Source organism: Erinaceus europaeus, chromosome 7 (assembly GCF_950295315.1).
Source record: "Erinaceus europaeus chromosome 7, mEriEur2.1, whole genome shotgun sequence".
NCBI lineage: Eukaryota > Metazoa > Chordata > Mammalia > Eulipotyphla > Erinaceidae > Erinaceus > Erinaceus europaeus.
The window spans coordinates 94,527,660-94,549,839 of record NC_080168.1 but is presented as its reverse complement, the minus strand read 5'-3'; the positions used below and the strand labels follow the sequence as shown (position 1 = coordinate 94,549,839).

General features: G+C 41.6%; 1 protein-coding gene across 1 annotated transcript in view; it reads left to right on the top strand.

Annotated features, from left to right (window-relative positions):
* The first annotated feature begins 4,640 nt into the window (after nt 1-4,640).
* The window catches only part of MYRFL (myelin regulatory factor like), an 84,002-nt gene continuing 66,462 nt past the window's right edge, over nt 4,641-22,180 (top strand). Inside the window, exons 1-3 of the mRNA XM_060194947.1 lie at nt 4,641-4,715; nt 11,063-11,207; nt 19,993-20,188. Coding sequence (XP_060050930.1) covers nt 11,116-11,207; nt 19,993-20,188 — 288 coding nt within the window. The 5' untranslated portion in view covers nt 4,641-4,715; nt 11,063-11,115. The remainder of the gene's footprint in view (nt 4,716-11,062; nt 11,208-19,992; nt 20,189-22,180) is intronic.

Below are 22,180 nucleotides of genomic sequence, written 5' to 3'. Positions count from 1 at the left end.
AAACCATGACATCTTACCTTCCAAATGAGAGAGTAATTTGGAGGGTGGAGGTGCTTTATTTCTGACTTAGAATCAATGTTTCAAAACCCATAAGAAATCTGTACACCATTTGGGACAAGGGCTTTCACACATATTCAGAATCACTAATGAAATTTTATTTACATAGCAATGTATAAAACTAGAACCCCTCCCTACACACACACACACACCAGATAAAATTTCCTTTGGTAAGACCTTGGGCCCTTCTAAGAGCTTTTTTTGTGTCCTAGAGCACAAATGGTCACATTACATTATTTAAAAATTATCTATTTAAAGCAGGCAGTTATTTATTGGACAGAGACAGAAATTGAGAAAGAAAGGAGAGGTAGAGAGGGGGAGAGAGAAAGATACCAATGGCACTGCTTCATTGCTTATGAAGCTTTCCCAATGTAGTTTTGGACCAGGGGTTTGAACCTGGATCCATGCACATTATGACATGTGTGCTCAACCAGGTGCACCACCACCTGGCCCCAGTTACATTACTGTAATGATGACATTCCATTGCTTCAATCCGAGCAGTACACAATTGCGTACACCCTTCTGGTGTAAGTGGTTCGAGAGAGGAAGGAAACAATAGTGTTAGTTAAACTGTATTGAGCACTCACTGGCTTTTATGCACATAGTGCCATTTGATTGTCACAGAGACTCTAGGAGGGAGAGATAGTGATCACTCCCCTTTGGTAGGTGAGGAAATGGAGGCCCTGAAGACTAAGCTAAGAAGCTTAAACCCTGATCTGAGACTCAAGGCACACTCATTTATCACAGGAATACCAAGCATGCCACTGCCCCTCCCCCACTCACAACCCCCACCCCTTAACCGCAAGCAACTCATCCATTCCTGGTGTTGGGGGGGGGGGGTGCTGTGCCCTGAGGGCTGTCTCCCACTTGGCACAAAAACACAAATGATGGAATAGATTGCAACCGAAAAGCCATGCTTGTCTCTGCTCCCCAGACAACGCCAGCTGCCAGACACCCCGCCCTATTCTGCCTCGGACTCCAGCTCTCCTCCACAGCTTAAAGGTGAGTGCACCTGCGCGGGGCTACTGCTCCTCCTCTCCGGACCTTGAGCAAGACTAACCTCACTGTGTGTTCCCGCAGGTGCTCACGGCCCCGCTCTGGGGCCCGCAGCTGGGAGGCCTGCTGCTGCGTTTCTTTCCGCGGCCCCGCCGGCACATCTACCCCAGAGCTCGGCAGAGAGGAGCTTGCACAGAGGCTTTCACCACTGCTGCCCCAACACCAGTCATCCCACCATGCCTTTGGACCACTCCACATCCTCCCATCTGGACCTAAGTTGTTCTTACCCATCACAGCCTTTGAGCTACAGTCTCGGGTAAAGGGCGAGATAGTCGTTTAAGGAAACCCTCAGAGTAGCCAGCACCCCCGCCTCCGGCTCTACCCCGTCCTCCCCTCAATTCTGCCCGTGTGGCTACAGTGCGGGCAGATGAACAGTAGAGTCCTGTCCAGCAGATGGCAGTGTTGAGACACAGATCACACACGGCCAGGGCCAAGTCGGGCACACCCCCCCCCCCCCACCGACCCCCGCATCTAAATTCATTCAAAGGAAAGTTTTTTGTTTTTTTTTTAAACCAGAGCACTGCTCAGCTCTGGCTTGTAGCGGTGTGGGGGATTGAACCCGGGACTTCAGAGCTTCAGGCATGAAAGTCTCTTTGCATAACCATTATGCTAGGAAAGTTAAATGGGAGCTTTCAAAGGAATGGAGGAAGTGCTGTTTGTATTCGCTAGGCCAGTAGGATTTGTGAATGAGCTCTCAGGAAAATACCTGTCAATTAAGCATGAACTAATGTTCTTGTATTTTCCCCCCTCCCTCTTCTCTTTTTCTTTCTTTTTTTTAAAGAAATTTTTAATTAAAAATTTAAATTTTCATTCATTTTAAAAATTTTATTTGGTAGGACAGAGAGAAATTGAGAGGGGAGGAGGAGATAGAGAATGAGAAACAGAGACATGGGCAAGATTGCTTGACTGATCATAAAACTCCCCCCTTCCCCTACCCTGTAGGTGGGGACTGGGAGCTTGAACCCAGGTCTTTGTGCATGGTAACTTGTGTACGCAACCGGGTACTCCACCACCTGGCCTCTTCTCTGTTTCTTTCATCCCTTCCCTGGATCTAGAGGATGGTAGATAGACCATACAAATTGTAGTAAAATTCCATGTGGGGAAAAAAAATTCAGGTGGATACCAGCCTTTAATGCCAGAGGCCCCAGAGGCACCAATTGAACCCAGAGGTTCAATTCCAGAATCACCATAAGCCAGAACAGTGCTGTGGTCTCTCCCCTACCCCTTTCTCTTTCTCTTGAAAATAATCTTTAAAAAAAACTCAGGTGTGACATGTGTGCCTATAATTTCAGGTTTGCATCGTCTCTATCTCCACGAGTCCTTTGCCTTTGGAAACAAACACTCTCAGTTTGTAGTTCATGTAGGTGAATCCCAGAATTGGATAGAGGCAAGTGAAGTGTCAGACTAGCAGGAGTCATGGAGTAGAGTTTGCAGGAGCCTCGTGTTGCAGACTAGACAAGCTACTAGAACCCTAGCCAACTAGAATCAGGCTTTAGAAGGATGAGGCTAGAGACCTGGGGGATCAGACTTGATTTAGTGCGACATGGGGAACTAACCTTTATTCTGGTCTCTTGATTTTAGAGCCTCGTTGGCACCCACGAAGAAGAGAAAGTGCACAGAAACCCTAGAGGACCCTGGGAACCTTCAAGGGTGGCTCCCTCACCCCAGACCAAGTGAACTGACCCAGGGTTTGTTGCTGCCTTATCCATTAAGTCAAAATCTTCGGCCAGACTTGGGGGGGGGGGCATTTCTGCTAAACTATCTCTTGTCTCAGGGGAGGACATTATAGAGTGTGAAGTTAATCTGATGACATCATGTTTCCTGCTGTCTTAGGTGAGGGATATGGGAGCTGCCGGGATGAGGTACCATTTTCTGTCTCTGATAGAGAGGAGACACCAGTCTGTTCAACTTCAGGGACAATGTGTCTCAGAGGACCTGGGCAAAGTTGTGCAAGATGGCGGCACCTTTCAGAGGCTGCTGCCATGGCCACTGCTTCACTCAGTTCAAACCTTCTCAATTTAATGTGCATAGGAACATTGACATGGTGAGCTTGGTAAAAGGCAGATTTGGGTTCCTGTATATCTGATGTGGAGTCTGAGGTTCTTCATTTCCACCAAGCTCCCAGGTGATGCTGAGGCTGCCAGCTTGTAGAAGACACGCGGAGAAGTAAGACATCAGAGGATTTCTTTTCTTTTCTTTTCTTTTCTTTTGCCTTTCTTCTTCTTTCTTTTCTTTTTTCTTTTATTCTTTCTTCCTTTTTTTTTTTTTTTTTTGAGTTGAGCTTTCTTTAGACTTACCTCAAACCTCAACATATCCTCAGTGGATCCTCAAAATGTTATCAAGTCATTTTAGAAATCTTGCTGTTGGGAGTTGGGCGGTAGCGCAAGTGGGTTAAGCATAGGTGGCGCAAAGTACAAGGACCGGCCTAAGGATCCTGGTTTAAGCCCCCCGGTTCCCCACCCGCAGGGGAGTCACTTCACAGGCGGTGAAGCAGGTCTGCAGGGGTCTTTCTCTCCCCCTCTCTGTCTTCCCCTCCTCTCTCCATTTCTCGTTGTTCTATCCAACAATGACATCAATAACTACAACAGTAAAACAAGGGCAACAAAAGGAAATAAATATTTTTTAAAAAGCAAAAAAAAAAAAAAAAGAAATCTTGCTGTTGTTGCTGTTAATATTTTATTTATTTTAATGTGAGAGGCAGAGAGGCTGGAGTACTGCTCAGCTCTGGCTTATAATGGTGCGGGGGATTGAGCCTGGGACCTCAGACCCTTAGGCACGAGAATCTTTGGCAGAACCATTATGCTATCTCCCAAGTCTGATATTGGAAATCTTAAAGTGGAATCACCTTATGCCACTCAGGTAATTGACCTTGTTGTTTTTCTTATGTCATATGTGGCGTGTCTTGTTTTCAGCTTAGTGACCTGATCCAGTTGAGAACAAATTGGGCTTATTGAGTCTGAAAGCTTGAATGTCAGCATTTTCAGGGTAAATGCTACGGGGCTTACTGGGAAGAGGCTAATACTTCATACCAGATCTGGGAGCGCATATAAATAAACAAGCAGAGGTAGTGGGAATAGCATACCAAGTGCAGGGGACCAAGTCTTACCTCTTTTATTTCCATGCAGCAGCTTAGCAGTTGATTCAGAACTAGAGCTTCCACTCTCTCTACTGCTTCCACATTCTACAGCTTCAAGAGATGCTCACTTTTCACCTGGCCAGCTTTCTGCTTTGTAATCTCAAAGACACATGGTCGGAGCTGCTCCTCTGTGTGCTGTGGAGTTGGCTGGTGCTTTCCAGTCCCCGTGGCCTCAGAGTGCATGGATGCAGGGGGGGGGGGTGGGTTGTGGGGGGGGGAGTCCTACCAGAGATGATGACATCAGCCTGTCAGCCTAGTGTCAAACATTGACATCACAGGGGGTGGGGGGTGGGGGATGGTGGGGGTGGTGGTGTTGTGGCAGGTCTAAGCCAGGTCAGCAGAGTGGTCTAACTCAGAACTCTCCCTGTCTTCTTCCTTTTTGTGTGAATCCACCATGGGCAGCAGTTGTTGCTATTTCTTGTTCAATCCCTGGGACACACAACACTAATTAAAGCTTCCTATCCAGGTAACATAGGACTCTCTATCCACCTTCCTATGTGAGGCTCCTCTGATTTCTTTAGGGGTCCTTGCATTCAACCTGTGACTTCTTTATGAGTCCCAGGCACAAAAGGCTGAATAAATTCCTAGCCAGATGAAGGAGCCATCTGCTCACATTCCCACAGATGTGTCAGCTCATAGAGGGTATTAGGTAGACCACCCAAACCTTCTACAAGTTTCCTCATAAATCAGATGACTGCTTGGACTAGCCTGGCCACTTTGGAGTTAAGCCTGGGATGATTTTCTGTTGCCTTTCCCTGGAGAAGATCTCCCCCCCCCTCTTTCTCTCTCTCCCCCTCCCTCCCCCTTCCTCCCCTCCCTTTTTCTCTTCCTCTCCCTCCTCCCTCTCCCTCCTCCCTCTCCCGGCCCCCCCCCCCCCCTCCAGAGAACAGCCATGAAAATGTAACTGAAATTTCCCAGGGCATAGGATTTAAACAAGGGAATCTTGAATCCCTTGTTTAAATCCTATTCAAAGGTCAACGGGAAGTTGACTAAATATAATTGACTCCAGGCAATAGTTCTAGAATGGAAATGGTCAGGGTCTCAAAAAATTTATATATATATATATATATATATATATATATATATATATACACACACATATATATGTGTGTGTGTATTAAAAACACAGTTAATACAAATGCTATATTTTCAGAAATAAAAAAAAAGTCTATCATAGTTCATGTTTCAGAGGCTAAGGGTTTTTGCTTTTATGTTTTTTAGTTGTCACTAGGATATCACCACTCCAGGGCAAATTGTTTCTGATAGAAGAACAGGGACAGAGATCCAGAGAGACAGAGAGGGGGGCCAGGTGGTGTACTTGGGTTAAGTGCACATAGTACTATGCACAAAGACCCACACAAGGACCTGGGTTTGAGCCCTGGCTCTCCACCTACAGCAGGGACATCTCACTAGCAGGTGTCTATATCCCCTCCATCTCCCTCTCCTCTCTCAGAAAAAAGAAGGAAAGAAAGAAAGAAAGAAAGAAAGAAAGAAAGAAAGAAAGAAAGAAAATGGTTTCCAGGAGCAGTGGATATGTAGTGTCAGCTCTGAGCCCCAGCGATAAATCTGGTGAGAATAAAATAAATAAAAGTAAAGAGAGAGAGAGAGAGTGAGAAAGAGAGAGAGAGAGAGAGATAGGCGCACTTGCTACAGTACAGTGGAGGCTGGAATCCAACCTGAGTCATGCTTATAACAAAGCAAGCACAGTATCTAAGTGAGTTATCTTGCCAGCACAGAGGTCTTTATAAGGACCCTGGGGGGCCCATTGGTAGAGGAAGGAGCTGATGGTAGTCTTCTCAGCAGGGTTTATGGTGGTGTGGGGGATTAAATCTGGGACCTGAGAGTCTCAGGCATGAAAGTCTTTTGTGTAACTATTATGCTTTCTCCCCAGCCCAGTGGTAGAGAAAAAACTATGTTTTCCTGGTGACCTTCTTCCCAGAAGTAAATTTTAACCAAAGGATTTAAGATTCCTATTTATAGGGCTCATAATGTAGAATTTTGGAGTTACTGTAAAGTCTTGCTTAGAGGGGCTGCGTGGTGGTGTACCTTGGTTGAGCTCACATGTTACAATGAGCAAGGACCCAAGTTCAAGCCCCTGGCTTCAAGTCCCTGCAGGGGGAAAATTTCATGAGTGGTGAAGCAGTGTTGCAGTTGTCTCTCTGTCTCCCTCCTTTTCTTGCTTTCTTTCTTTCTTTCTTTTTAAAAATTTTTTTATTTATAAAAAGGAAACATTGACAAAACCATAGGATAAGAGGGGTACAACTCCACACAATTCGCACCACCAAATCTCCATATCCCCTGATAACTTTCCTATTGTTTATCCCTCTGGGAGTATGGACCCAAGGTCATTGTGGGATGTAGAAGGTGGAAGGTCTGGCTTCTGTAATTACTTCCCTGCTGAACATGGTCATTGACAGGTCAATCCATACTCCCAGCCTGTCTCTCTCTTTCCCTAGTAGGGTGAGGCTTTGGGGGAGTGGAGCTCCAGGACACATTGGTGGGGCTGTCTGTCCAGGGAAGTCTGGTTGGCATCATGCTGGCATCTGGAACCTGGAGGTTGAAAAGAGAGTTAACATACAAAGCCAAACAAACTGTTGAACAATCATGGACCTAAAGGCTGGAATAGTGCAGATGAAGAGTTCTCCCTCCCTTTCTATCTTCCTTTTCCCTCTCAATTTCTGGATGTCTCTGTCCAATAAATAAAAGTAATAAAATATTTAAAAAATTTTTTTGCTTAGAGAGAAAGCTGCTGATAAACTGACTCCTGCTCACCTCCCTGGCCTCACATGATCTGGATCCCAAATATAAGAGGACCCTTGCTTCATCTCAGCTGAACACCAAGTAGAAAGATTTATGACCTCATATGGCTTGAACCTTAAGTATAGAAGGGTCTTTCAGCTCCAGAGTCATGCCTGTTGGTGAAATGTGAACAGGCTGAATCCACACTGTAAAGTCATAAGGAGTCTTTGTCTAATTTTTCTAGCAACTGGGAACTTTTAGAGTCTTTTTAAAAAATTTTTTATTGAGAATCATAATTTCTACTATACTCATTTCCAAGATTCTTTTAAAGGAAATGCATAGGAAAATATTTTGATAGACATCCATGTGCAACTTATGAGTTTTCTCTAGAAGTTTGCCACTTGGCCATCACACTTTGGCTTCCCTCTTCTGTCAGATTTTTCTCTAGAAATCTTCAGGCTAGCATCAAGGAGGAGAGTGAGATTTGAATTCCCTTTGTCCCACTTGTGAGTCCTGACACTGAGCAAGTTATTCCAGGCAACTAAGTGGCATTTTCAACATGTGCCTGCCACATAACCACTTTATAAATGTGTTTGGTAGCATCAGCTCAGCATATGCAATCACTCAGTGATACCTAGGAATGTTAGGCTGGAGGACTAGCTCACTGGGATAGTGTGTTGCTTTGCCATGTGTGTGACCCAGTTTCAAGTTTGGCCTCCACTATTTTGATGGAAGCTTCAGTGCCATGGCCTCATTCACTCTGTCTGTCTCTCTGTCTCTGTCTAGAGGAAAAGAAAGAAAGAAAATAAATATACAAGATTAGCCATCATACCATTGATGACAACAACTACAAACCAAAACTACCCAAGAGCAGAATGAATTGTGATGTAGTCACACGATAGACTACTACCTGGTAATGGAAATGAACCAGGGTTATTTGCAGTAACAGCGAGTGCATAGCACACACATAGTTTTTGCCAAAAGAAAGCAACAGTTATGAGTATATGCAGTGTTCCATTTCTATACTCTCTACTGTGGTGTTACGTTTCAAGGGAATGCTTACTTGAAGACAGGAGAGAGTAGTAGTTAGAAGTGGGCATAAGAGTGTCTTCTGACTGATGATATCTTCTTTCTTGGACAAGGAGTCATTGCAATCAAATTCATTATCAGATTGTGTACTGATGATTTGTATGCTTTTATTCATGATCTTTATACTTTAGTAAAGAAAGTCTCTTGGAAACGATAGAAAGAAAGAATTAAAGAAAGAAAAATAAATAAAGAAAGAAACCTGACTCTGAAGATGAGTTCAGGAATTAGTGAGGTATTTTGTTAGGTGTCTGGGACAGTGCTTTTGGTATAGAGACATTCAGGAGTAGTGAATGTTGGTATCATTATTTGTAATAATGAGATCTCAGTGTTGGGTTCAGTCTTGAGCCTAGTAGTTGTATGTGATTCCTGTCTTTGGGGACTATCAGCTAATAGCTGACTCCCAGGAAGCCACACCCATAAGGTCCTATTAAAGTTCCTGCGCTAGTATCCTTGTTGTAATGGTGGAAAAGGTCAATTAACCTTGAGAGCAATCCCCCCCCCCCCCATTGCCCACTCATTTAGCCACTACTGGAAATAGTGGAGATGACCTTTCCATGCTTCCCTTGCAACTTGACTTGACCTTGCTGCCATTTTTTAAGTGGAAAGAGCCCAAGTTAGCTGGTTATTTGCACAGGCACATGGTATTAGTTATTCCACATCAGACAGAGTTGCCATGGAGGCCAAGAACAAAGGTATTTTCTAAGGTTTCTTAGGAAAAACTGAGCTGAAATAAGTGCATGTGATAATGACAGTGCCACTAATAATAACTAGAGGCTCTGTGGTTTAAATTTTTATAGTGACAGACATAGTGCTAAGCACTTAAAGACGCTATTCACTGAATTCCTCTAATAACAACCCAGGGAGTTCTCAGATTATTCTTACTTTGTAGATGAGGGAACTGACATTTAGTTCAGAGACATTTCTTTATTTTTCTAAGATTTTCTAGCTATTAAGTAAGTGCAGAGTGTGATTATAACCCAGGCCCATGTGATTCCTGATTCCAGTTTTCATTTTTTTTATTTTCCTCTCCACTGGGAAAGACAGGCAGGAAGGAAAGATAAAGGAGCTAGTTCTCCCCTCCTCTTAATTTTGGTGTAAGTAGAATAATTTTAGCAGGGTTATTTATTTGCTTATTTATTTTTTTTTGGGGGGGTTATGTTTTTAGGCTAGATAATTATGGAAAGGGTGAGGGAATGAATAGGTCCTTGTAATGCAAATGTCCTATATTCTCAGCTGGTCAGGTTTTCAGCATATTGAAAAATCTTTCCAAAATGGTTGTTTAAAAACCACCAAAAAAAATGTTTTACTTATATGATGTGTAATATCCCTCCCCAAAGAAACATGTTTTCTATAACATTTGGAATGCAAGGCAACTTGAAATAACTTTGTTATTTATTTTGGGAAATCCTTAAAGAAACTATAAAGAAAGGAAGTTAAATGAATGAAAGGAAATCCAGTCATATCCCCTTGTGTTTTCCGACCTTTGGAATAAGTGCATGTTCTATTGGAGTTGATGTCTTATTTTTATCTTGTTGTGTACAGCCTGCACCTGATTTTATGAGCATCTGGTATTTCCCTTTATTCCCCTGATCAGGCTTGAGTAGTGATAAGGGCATGAAAGGGTGAGCGAAATAGCAAAAGTGCCAACAGAGTTTACATAAGATTATCTGTAGTCGAATCTTACCTTTTGACGGCATGCTTAAAACAGCTTGTGAGGCTGATGAGAAAGCAATAGGTTGCACATGAAAACTGCTGTCATTTGACCATGTTGATATTTAAAAGCAAAAGTTTCATACAGCTACCCTGGATTTTAGCTTCTGAAAATGCTTTCAGTGGCTTTACTATTCCCTTTCTGTCTACTGTTGCAATACAGGGAAAACCTGTGTTCTAGTTTCTATTGTGCAGTTGAAGAGAGTAAGACATGTAATGAATAAATAGCTAATTTCAAAAAGGAATTGGAATAAGTAGTCTTGGTGCTTCAAAGGACTTATAACAATCACAGTGTGTTGGCTGAAGTGAACAAGAATAGAGAAACAATGGACAAAACCCCAGAACCTCAAATTGCCTTAAGCAAGCAAGCAAGTGACCAATCACATACACACACACACACACACACACACACACACACACACACACACACACCAAACAAACAAAAAAAAGAGGACTTGTTGGCTCCTTATATAATGCAAGACTATAACGAATGGGAGTGGGGGAATGCCCTTCATCTTTAACTCTGTCTCCTGCTGCACTAGCTGTACTCCCAGATAGACATTTTCTTCTTGTTCATAAATGGTGCCAGCTGCTCTTGGGGCTGTAGCTCATAGGTTCAGACCTCTTGGAAATAAGTCAGCCTCTTTGAAATGAATAGCGGGAGGTGCTGAGATCCACTCCATTTAGACTGGGGTTCGGACCTGTGTTCACTCGATGCAGTTACTGAGGCAAGTAGTGAATGTTGTACAGCAAGTCCTCGTAATGTTGTTGGCAGGTTTTTGGAGATTGACTTGAAGCAAAACAAAGTTTAACAAAAATGGGCTCTTAAATAACACCCTTTCATTAAATGTCAACTGAATGCTTTTCTCATGAATTTGTTTTTAACAGAATGATGTTGAAAGTATGCTATTTGAGGACCTGCTGTGCTTCAATTGATTTGACCTGGGCCTAGTACTCTCCTGTATCTAGTAGTTTATTCCACTGGAACCACACAGACTAAAAGTCAGGAGATTCTGTACAAGAAATGGGGTAGATAGTTACTGAGGGCAAATTTCCAACAAATGCCCACACTTAGTACCTTAGTGCTCATTATTTCAAATTACTCTATTTACGGATGAGGTAACAAGTCTGGTCTCACCTCCTACCCTTTAACACTTGTCCAAAACAGGCACTCTGCCTTATTCATTACCTACTTGTGAGCTTCATGTAACTATCTGTGAGTTTAGGAAAAAGACAGTCTTGGGAGAAAGATCTAACCCACTTATTTCTTCTCAGTAGCAGGTAGGACTCACAGCCATGAACTACAAGATGTCGAGGGACAAAATGTGATGCCTGCTGACCATTGCTCTCCTGCTCTGAAGTGGCAGCCATACCAAAGTGTTCCTTGGCATAGTTTACTGAACACCCACTATGAAAAGCTGTAAGTGGATACAGAGACTCATTATTGTGGCTGGGAAGTAAGGGGAGACAGCAGTGCCAAATCTAAGTGTGAAGATTTTGATGCTGCCTTTGGTCAAATGGGTAGACCAATGAGAAAGCATCTGTCTTACTGCTTATGTTATGTTCTGTGTCCTAATTATTCATGTGGTCATGGGTTTCTGGCTTTCAAGAACTCTGACTTACAATTATTATTATTTTATTTTTATTTTTGAAATGGAAATATTGACAAGACCATTGGATAAGAGGGGCAAAACTTCACACAGTTTCTACCACCAGAACTCTGTCTACAATCCCCTCTCTTGATAGCTTTCCCATTCTTTATCCCTCTGGGAGTATAGACCCAGGATCATTATGGGGTGCAGAAGGTGGGAGGTCTGGCTTCTGTAATTGCTTCCCCACTGAACATGGGCATTGGCAGCTCGATCCATACTCCCAGCCTGTTTCTCTCTATCCTTAGTGGGGTAGGGATCTGGGGGAGGTGGGGCTCCAGGACACATTGGTGGGGTCATCTGCCCAGTTAAGTCAGGTTGGCATCATGGTAGTATCTGGAACCTGGTGGCTGAAAAAGAGTTAAGATATAAAGCTAAACAAATTGTTAACTAATCATGAACCTAAAGGCTGGATATTGCAGATGAAGATCTGGGGTCTCCGCTTTGGAAAAAGCTAGTAGGTCTATTTTAGGTATATTCCAAGGGGTCCATAACCCTACTAGTTTTTGCCTGTGCCTAACATCTAATATGTAGGTGACCTAAGTTATTGTCTGGGGGGATGGTGTCATAGTTGGACCAGAAAGCTGGATTAGGGAAGAAAGTAGCTCCCAAATATGGGAAGAGTATTTATTTTAAAATTACTTTATTGGGGAGTTAATGTTTTACATTCAACAGTAAATATAATAGTTTGTACATGCATAACATTTCTCAGTTTTCCATATAACAATACAACCCCCACAAGTTCCTCTGTCATCCTTCTTGGACCTGTATTCTCCCCCCACCCCCACCACCCCAGAGTCATTTACTTTGGAGCTATCTTTACTTATTATTATAGAGAGACAGCCAGAAATTGAGAGCGAAGGGGGTGATAGAGAGTGAGAGAGTCAGAGAGACACCTGCAGCCCTGCTTCACCACTTGCAAAGCTTTCTTCCTTCAGGTAGGGACCAGAGGCTTGAACCTAGATCCTTGTGCACTATAGTGTGTGAGCTCAACCAGGTGCACCACCACCTGACCCCTTCTGACTTACAATTCTTAATCATTGTAATTTGTCCTCTGAATAATGGAGGGAGAGGGAATCCTTCTGAGATCATGTACCCAATTTAAGCTAAAAATGGAAACTGGAGATTTCCTAGATTTGTTTTTTGTTTTGGTCACATTAAGTTGTTAGCCAGTGACACTCCCTGGTCCCTCCTCCACCCAAATATGCTACAAGTCAGTGTTGCTAAGTTTGCTGCTAATAAACTCTGTAGCAAGCATGGGCTTATCCAGGTCCTTATATCTTTATCCCTTAAGATGCCAGTTACCTAGCTAAGTATTCTAGAATTTCCATTCATTACTAAGCCTTTTTGAATAAATTATGGTGGTGATGTGTATGATACAGTAAATCCTAACAAAGGAATTTTTCAAAGTTAACCCAATTGCTAAAAATATGACTACAGCAATAACTTTCTATTGCCTTCTTAAACCCTAAGACAGCAGGAACCTCCTGCTTCCTCTATAGAGCCTATATTTCCCCCAGTCCTGGAACCTCTGGTGTGGGGCTCACTTCTCTGCATGCTTCTCTCAATTCATACCAAATTATATTGCATCCACCAATCCCAACCTAATCAACGCAACGAGTACCACTTCAGCATGCTTCACTTCAGACTGTGTCCAGAGACCTCAGGCATGGAATGTCAACCCTTCAGTCTCATTACTCAGGTGAGACCTGTCCTTTCATAGTATCCTCTAATTCCATTCCAGGTGGTTCACTTCCCAACAAAGCCCCAAAACCTAGATATAGATCAGGTCCCGTGAGATAGAGCATATGCTCACATGTATCCATAAATTAGGGCAAAATATATACCTGAAAGCAAAAGTAAACAATAGTCTGCAGTGAGTCAGTATAAAGTTCATAATGAAATAGTGTCTACTTAGACTTAGATACCCTCCTCACCTACTTCCTATTACACTTCCCTCACTCACTCCAAAGCTAACCTTAGCAAAGCAAGGACTGCAAAAGCTGAATAAGGGCAATAGACTGGTATACTTTAATGATCACTCTTTAGTCACTATCACGCCACCCCATCAGCTGGGGCCCTATTTGGGGAGTCCTGAGATTCCCAAACAGACATGGGCCTAGACCTCAAATAAATCTCTTTCCTGAATATTACCAGTCATCTCTATCAGGAACAACGAATAGGCCCCTTTGTGGACCTCTCATAGAACCTTTCCCTCAACTTGGATCAACAATGGTAGAGAATGTTCCATCCTCCAAAGGGAGGATGGACAACATACTCTATGCTCTGCCCGAGGAAGATGGGTCCTGAAATCGGAGCAGCTTGGAATGTTCCTACTCATGACTACAGAATGTGAGCTCAGATCTATGGGAATGCAGTGGTCACATAGGCTCTTAAGCTGAATAGGGGCCTCAGATCAGATCAAATCAGAGGGGTTTACAGTCCATAATATGTATATACCTTTCCCATATTTGGGAGCTACTCTCTTCCCTAATCCAGCTTTTTGGTCCTTTTCCCAGCCATGATACCATCTCCCTAGACAATAACTTGGAGCCACCTGCATATCAGATTTCAGGCTCAGGGGGAAAAAAATCTAGTATAGTCACAGGCCCTTTGGAATATAACTAAAATATGCCTACTAGCCTACAAAATGGAGACCCCCCTCCCCCCCAGCTCTTCATCTGCACTATTCCAGCCTTTAAGTTCATGATTAGTCAACAACTTTTTTGACTTTATATGTTAACTCTCTTTTCAGCCACTAGGTTCTAGATGCTACCATGATGACAAACAGACTTCTCTGGACAGACAATCCCACCAATGTGTCCTGGAGCTCTGCTTCCCCAGAGCCCTTCCCCACTAGGGAAAGAGAGAGACAGGCTGGGAGTATGGGTCGACCTGCCAATGTCCATGTTCAGTGGGGAAGCAATTACAGAAGCCAGACCTTCCACCTTCTGCATCCCACAATGACCTTGGGTCCATACTCCCAGAGGGATAAAGAATAGGAAAGCTATCAAGGGAAGGGATGAGATGCGGAGTTCTTTTTTTTAATTTTTTATTTAAGAAAGGATTAATGAACAAAAACATAAGGTAGGAGGGGTACAACTCCACACAATTCCCACCACCCAATCTCCATAACCCACCCCCTCCCATGATAGCTTTCCCATTCTCTAGCCCTCTGGGAGCATGGACCCAGGGTCATTGAGGGTTGCAGAAGATAGAAGGTCTGGCTTCTGTAATTGCTTCCCCGCTGAACATGGGCGTTGACTGGTCAGTCCATACTCCCAGTCTGCCTCTCTCTTTCCCTAGTAAGGTGTGTCTCTGGGGAAGCTGAGCTCCAGGACACATTGGTGGGGTCTTCAATCCAGGGAAGCCTGGCCAGCATCCTGGTGGCATCTGGAACCTGGTGATTGAAAAGAGAGTTAACATACGAAGCCAAACAATTTGTTGAGCAATCATGGATCCCAAGCTTGGAATAGTGGAGAGGAAGTGTTAGGGAGGTACTCACTGCAAACTCGAGATGCGGAGTTTTGATGGTGGGAATTGTGTGGAGACGTACTCCTCTTATCCTGTGGTTTTGTCAGTGTTTCCTTTTTATAAATAAAAAAAAATAATTTAAAACAAAACAAAATAAAAATAATAATAATAAAGAAACATGAAAAGGATGTTAATAGTGAAAGACTAGGATGTTCAAATAGTAGATATAATATGAAGTGAGAATTCTGGGGTAATAAACTTGAATGCCTGAATGATGTTCTCTAGATTATGTAAGACAAAAACTTATCATTAGGACATGTCTGTAGAAGAACTAGAAGGGAGAGGGGACTCAGTAGTGGTGCCCCTTGATAAGAGCACATATTATCAGGCACAAAGACTTGGGTTTGAGGCCCTGCTCCTCATGTGCAGGGGGCCTGCTTCACAAGCAGTGAAGCAAGTCTGCAGGCGTCTCTCTCTCTCTCTCTCTCTCTCTCTCTCTCTCTCTCTCTCTATATATATATATATATATATATATATTTCCCCATTCTCTCTCTCAATTTCTCTCTATCCTATCTAATAAAAACTAGAAAGGAAAAAATGGCCACTGGGAGCTGAGGATTAGTAGTAGAGGTACTGAGTTTAAGTGATAACCTTGGTGGCAATTAATGAAGGAAGAGAAGAAGAAGAAGAATGAGAAGGGATAAATCTTTTCTTTAAGACAAAAATATAGGGAGTTATATAGATCTTGAGTGTTTGATATTTTCAGTAAGGCCAGAAAGGAGCAAATTGCTAGTAGTATATTGAAATCTCACAACTTTGAGTCTTTGCCACTGTGTAATTAGAAAAAGAAGTTAAGGGTATATAAGTCTTGGTTTTGAATCTCAGTCTTAATTTGTTATCTTTGGGGAAGTGTTCCAAACCTGATTTTAAATATGAGGACCAAGATAATGAAGCTGATGTGTGCATGTGCACACACGCACCCCATCTAAATTAAAGATTGTTACTACATCCCAACCTCTTTGTATCTGAATTAAGTTTTCAAGGTAGCTATTATCTCTACTCTTAATTTGCTAGATTTTTAAAAGTTTTTCCCCCTTTTGTTGCCCCCCCTTTTTAACTGTTGTTGTAGTTATTATTGTTGTTGTTACTGATGTCATCATTATTGGATAGAACAGAGAGAAATGGAGAGAGGATGGAAGACAGAGAAGGAGAGAGAAAGATAGGTACCTGCAGACCTGCTTCACTGCCTGTGAAGCGTGCCATGTGCACTTAGCCTGCTGCACTAATTTCACTGTAATTCACTTTTCATAAGCAAATAAGAAAGGCAATATTCGTCTTGCATAGGATTCATACAGTCTTGATTTTCTATTTATATCATTGAGACAGAAAGGTCACTTGTCTCTTTTTAGACCACTACATGTAATTTGTTACAAAACATTGTTTCTGGTAAGGATACTGGTTTGAGCCCTGGGCTCCCCACCTGCAGGGGAGTTGCTTCACAAAGCAGTGAAGCAGGTCTGCAGGTGTCTTTCTCTCCCCCTCTCTGTCTTCCCCTCCTCTCTCCATTTCTTTCTGTCGTATCTAACAACATCAATAACAACAACAATAATAACTATAATAATAACACAATAAGGGCAACAAAAAGGGAAAATAAAAAATATTAAAAAAAACATCGTTTCCCTAAATAGTCCCAAAGCAATAAAGCTAGGATACTAAAATTTCTTTTTTAATTAATTAATTAAGTTAAGAAAGGAAACATTAACAAAATCATAGCATGGGGGGTACAACTCCACACAATTCCTGCCAACCAATCTCCATATCCCATCCCCTCCCCAATAGCTTTCCCATTCTCTATCTCTCTGGGAGCATGGACCCAGGGTCATTATGGGTTGCAGAAGGGGGGAGGTCTGGCTTCTGTAATTGCTTCCCCGCTGAACATGGGCATTGACTGGTCGATCCATACTCCCAGTCTGCCTCTCTCTTTCCCTAGAGGGTGAGTCTCTGGGGGACGCTGAGCTCGAAGAGATACTGAAACTTTTTATCAAATATTTTTTCCTGCAGCATATTTAAATCCTGTGTTAAAAAGAGCTTTTGAAAAGTTACGCTAGCTGAGTTTATAATTTATTTTTTATCTAAAAAACAGAATTGCTGTTCTCAGGTAAACATACTTCTATAACCTGATATTTAAGAATCAGAATAATCTTCAACAGTATAGTTGTGGGTTGATTCAGTTTCTGCTTATAGCTGTCCTTAAATTTCAAGCTAAGGAGAAGGTGTAGTGGTGCACATGTTACAGTGTGCAAGGAGCCAGGTTCAAGCCCCCAGATCCCACCTGTAGGGGGAAAGCTTCACAAGTGATGAAGCAGGTCTGCAGGTGTTTCTCTGTCTCTCTTCCTCTGTCTCCCCCTTTCTTCTTGATAGCTGGCTATTTCTAGCAAATAAATAAATATAATAAACTTAGAAAAAAGAAGAATTAAAAAATTTAAGATAAGGCTCATATCTGAGCTATAAACTTTGCCTTTTTCTTCAGAGTTTTGGACAATAAGACATGGAAAATTACATAAAGATATTGCCTCCCCCACCCCCACCCCCACCAAGACAGTTCTTCTCATACCCTGTAGTAAAATCTGTACAATTCAATCCATCTAGCCTTTGAATGAACAAATGAGCAAATTAGTTCTAGAAACCCGAGTCAATAAGAAGTTCCCAGATGGCATAAGGCATATGGTCTAATTTAGTAAATATTTCATTAAGTGGATCTTCCTTTTGTTGCTGGCAGTACTGTGGTTGTGGTCTTTGATCAGGTAGTTGACAGTAATCAATGACCCAATGATTGGATCCAGTGGGAAGATACTTAGCTTGCAAAGAACATGAGTACTATTTTTCCCCAGAGATTTGTTAATATTGCCTGTCTCTTAAATGAGAGGCAAATTTTGAATGAGAGGAAAATTTAGAAGTTCTGTGTTTGGTATCATAGTGACTTTTGAATTGCAATTTTAGGATTAGGAAAAGCACAGGATAGCAGAGAAACCAGGTGAGGACTGCCCACACCTGTCTGTGGGTCTGTGGAGGGGCTTATTTCCTGAGGGAAAGCCCATACTTAGGAGCCTTGATTAATTAGCAGTCATGTCCCATGTCAACAATATGTTTGAGGAAAACTCACTAAATGAGTTTCCAACTTTTATATTCTCTTATTTATTTGATAATACTCATCTAAAGTCCTGTGTTTATTAGCCATTAAAAGTATTTAAACACATAAGATAGAAAACATTGCTATTGGGTTTAACTTGATGAGATAAACATTTCATTAGCTACCCCACTGCCATCCCTTTCCTTTCTGGTAAAGTAACCAGCATTACAGGATTTCAGTGTGAAAACCATATCAAAAGACTAACAGGGAAATGAATTAAATGTTCTAGTAAAGACAGGTTTTCAATCATCAGTCTGACTGGTTTAAATTTATTTCTGGCTAATCTGAGAAGTTTGGTTTTCTTTTTTCCTTCTTTTTTTTTCCACATGACCACAAATATACCAAATAGTCAGTCATCTGACTATGTGAATGTGGTACTGCTGATGAAATTTAGACTTTTTTTCTTGTTGTAACAGGGACTTCATTGCTCTAGGTGAATTTTTCAGATAGAGACAAATAGGTAAAGACATTATAGCACTGAAATTCCTCCAGATGGGGCTAGGCTTGAACTTGTGTCACACTTAAGCAGGAACCCTCCCAGGTGAGCTTTCTCTCTGTCCTGAGACTTCGTTTTAAAGGAAGTAAGAGAGAATTCTAGTCAAGCTATTTCACAGATCTGAGTAATGTAACTTCTCAGTTCCTAGCCTATGTCTTTTCTGTTGCATTGTGAAGTGAAACTAGATGCCTATCTCACTTTTATCTTTATTTGCATTTCTCTGACAATGACTTAGAACATTTTATTCATATGTCTGTTGGCTTTTTGGATCTCTGGTGAATATTCTGTTATCCTAATTTTTTGGTAGGGTCATTTTGTTGTTGTTGCTGAGTTTGATGAGCTCTTTACTCCTATGAGAATGTCATATATTAGAAATAATAGTAACAACAAATGCTGGAGAGGTTGTGAGAGCAAAAGAACCCACCTGCACTGCTGGTGGGTATGTAAATTGGTCCAATCCCTGTGGAGAGCAGTTTGGAAGAATGCTCAGAAGGCTAGAAATTAAGCTTACCCAGCAATTCCTCTCCTAGGGATATATCCTAAGGAACCAAACACACCCATCCAAATAGATCTGTGTATACCTATGGTCATAGCAGCACAATTTGTAATAGTCAAATCTGGAAGCAACCCAGGTGTCCAACAACAGATGAGTGGCTGAGATCTAGATACACAGTGGAGTACTACTCAGCTATTAAGATGATGAATTCAACTTCTTCAGTACATCTTGGATGGAGCTTGAAGAAATCATGTTAAGTGAGATAAGCCAGACAAAGAAGGATGAATATGGGGTGATCTCACTCATAGACAGAAGATGAGAAAGAAGCACTGAAGGAGAAACACAAAGCAGAACTTGGACTGAATTGGTGTATGCACCAAAGTAACGGACTTTGCGGATGGGGTGACTTTTAGGTCCTGGTGCATGATGGTGGAGGAGGACCTAGGCTGGGCACCAGTGTTTTGCAGAAATCTGAGAAATTTTACACATATGCCAACAACTGTATTTACTGTTTATTGGAAACCACTAGTCCCCCTAAAAAAAATAACAACAACAACTTTAAGTCTGGGCAGCCATGTCTGGTTGCATGTAACACACACACACACACACACACACACACAATTAGATGTCTAGAAAACACAAAGGGAAAGACTGGCTGAGGGAAGAAATACTATTTGGCAAGAATTATACTTCTTCTTTGAGAGATTTAAAACTATTAGGACTAGCTGAATTTTGAAAAATTAATTTTATTACCTCAATGCATGATGTCAGTTGATTAAACACAGCAAAAGATACTTTCCATAATGTATTTTCTTGAAATATTTACACAACTAGTATTGTTAATAAAAGAAAAAAATTCAAAAATTATTTGTAATAAATTCTTGATTCCTATTCCCATAGACCTGATATAGGCTATCAAGTTGTCACAGACAAAGGATTTAATTATTCACCAGCAGATGAAGCTTTTGTTTGCCAAAAGAAGAACCACTTTCAGATAACCATCCACATCCAAGTTTGGGGAAGTCCAAAATTTGTCAAAACCCAAATGGGCCTAAAGCCAATAGAAATGTTTTATTTGAAAGCTTTCGGGGTTAAGGTAAGTCTTTTATTTAATTCAGCCAACATTTATTATCTTCCAGTTGTCAGTTACTACATAACAAACTAGCCCCCAAGTTAGCAACTTAAAATGATAAGAAGCATTTGTTTAACTTGTCATTCTTCAGGTTGGCTAGTTCTTGAGTCAGATCACTCATCTATGTTCAGGAATTATCACTTGGGTCAGTTCACGTAGGTTTGGAACCAATTTCCTTATGCCAGTCCTTGCGCCTTGCGCCATGTGCACTTAACCCACTGTGCTACTGCCTGACTCCCATGGAACCAATTTCCAAGATGACTCACCCATATGACTGTCAAATGTATGCTGACCATTAGCCAGAAACTCAAAGAGGACTATAGCTGGGAAACTTAGGCTCTTCTCCATTTGGACCTTTCTATGGGGTAGCTTGTGCTTCCTCACATTGTGGTGGATGGGGCCAAATGTTCTGAGACATAGGAAGTGGAAACTGGCAATTGAGTTCAGAGACTGGCACCAAGTATAGCTGTACAATTTTCAGTGTGTAATTAGTGTACTTCTACAAAATTATAATTTTAATATAGTTATTATTTATTTTATTTGATTGAACAGAGAGAAATTGAGAATGGGCAGAGAGATAGGGAGGGAGAGAGAAAGAGAGACATTTGCAGCCATGTTTCACTGTTTGTGAAGTCTCCCCTCTACAGGTGGGAACCAGGGACTTGAACCCGGGACTTTGTAAATGGTAATGTGTACACTCTACTGGGTATGTCACCACCCAGCTCCACTAAATTATTATTTAAAAAAAAAACAACAAGTTGTCACCTATCTAATGTTCCCTCTTCTCTACTTTAGCAAGGGAAGAGACTAAAGATTTCACTAAGATAGTAAATGACAACTGGATTTCAAATGTAGGCAGGTTGACTTCTGGATGATTAGCAAGTACTTGTTGAAGTACATATTCAGCTTCTTAAATGATGGGGGAACCCATCATGTGCTTATTTTTCCTTATCATTAAGCTGGGCCGAGGCAATGAATCTCTCCAGTGGATCCTGACTGTTCATGAACAGAAGTATGCAGAGAAGATAAAATTCATGTATATTTGGAATTAACCATTTGGTAGCCTAATTTTATTTTTTCTGTTATTGAGATCATACAATATATATATAAACAATATAATACAATATTGTTAATATTATATTATGAAAATAAAATTTTATATTACTAAAGTCTCTATAAAATATTGCTTACAAAGGTGATAAAATTTTCCCTATAGATTACTCATATAGATTAATATGAGTTTGTCATACTAACCCTTATATTGTAAATCCTGTTTATTTCTAACTTTTTATTGTCGATAAAACTGCAGTGAAAATTTATGTATACAAAAATTTGAACAAGGATAAATCCTGAGAGTAGGGTCAAAAAATAGCTGCTTTGCCATGTGTACAAACCATGTTTGAGCCTGACCCCCACCACATTGAAGGAAGCTTCAGAGCTGCAGTCTCTTTCATGTTTTCCTCTGCTTCTGCCCATGTGTCTCTATCTTAAACAAAAAAAGAGAGGGAGCCCAGTGGTGGTGCCCTGGGTTAAGTGCACATTCTATGAAGTGCAAAGAATGTGCAAGGATCCTGTGTCTAGCTCTCTACCTGCAGGGGGTTGCTTGACAGGTGGTAAAGCAGGTCTGCAGGTGTCTGTCTTTCTCTCTCCTTCTATATCTCTCTCTTCCCTCTCAATTTCTCTCTGTCCTATCAAAAAAATAATAATAAGCCACCAGGAGCAGTGGATTCATAGTGTAGTGCAGGCACTGAACCCCAGCAATAACTGTAGAGATAAATGAGAGAGAGAGAGAAAGAGAGAGAGAGGGAGGGAGAGAGAGGGAGAGAGAGAGGGGAATTCCAGGAGTGGAATTTACACATCAAATATGTGAATATCATTAAAATTTTCAACACAAGTTGCTCAGTTGTTTCCCAAAACACTCAGCATGCAAATACCCACACACCATATACAATAGGG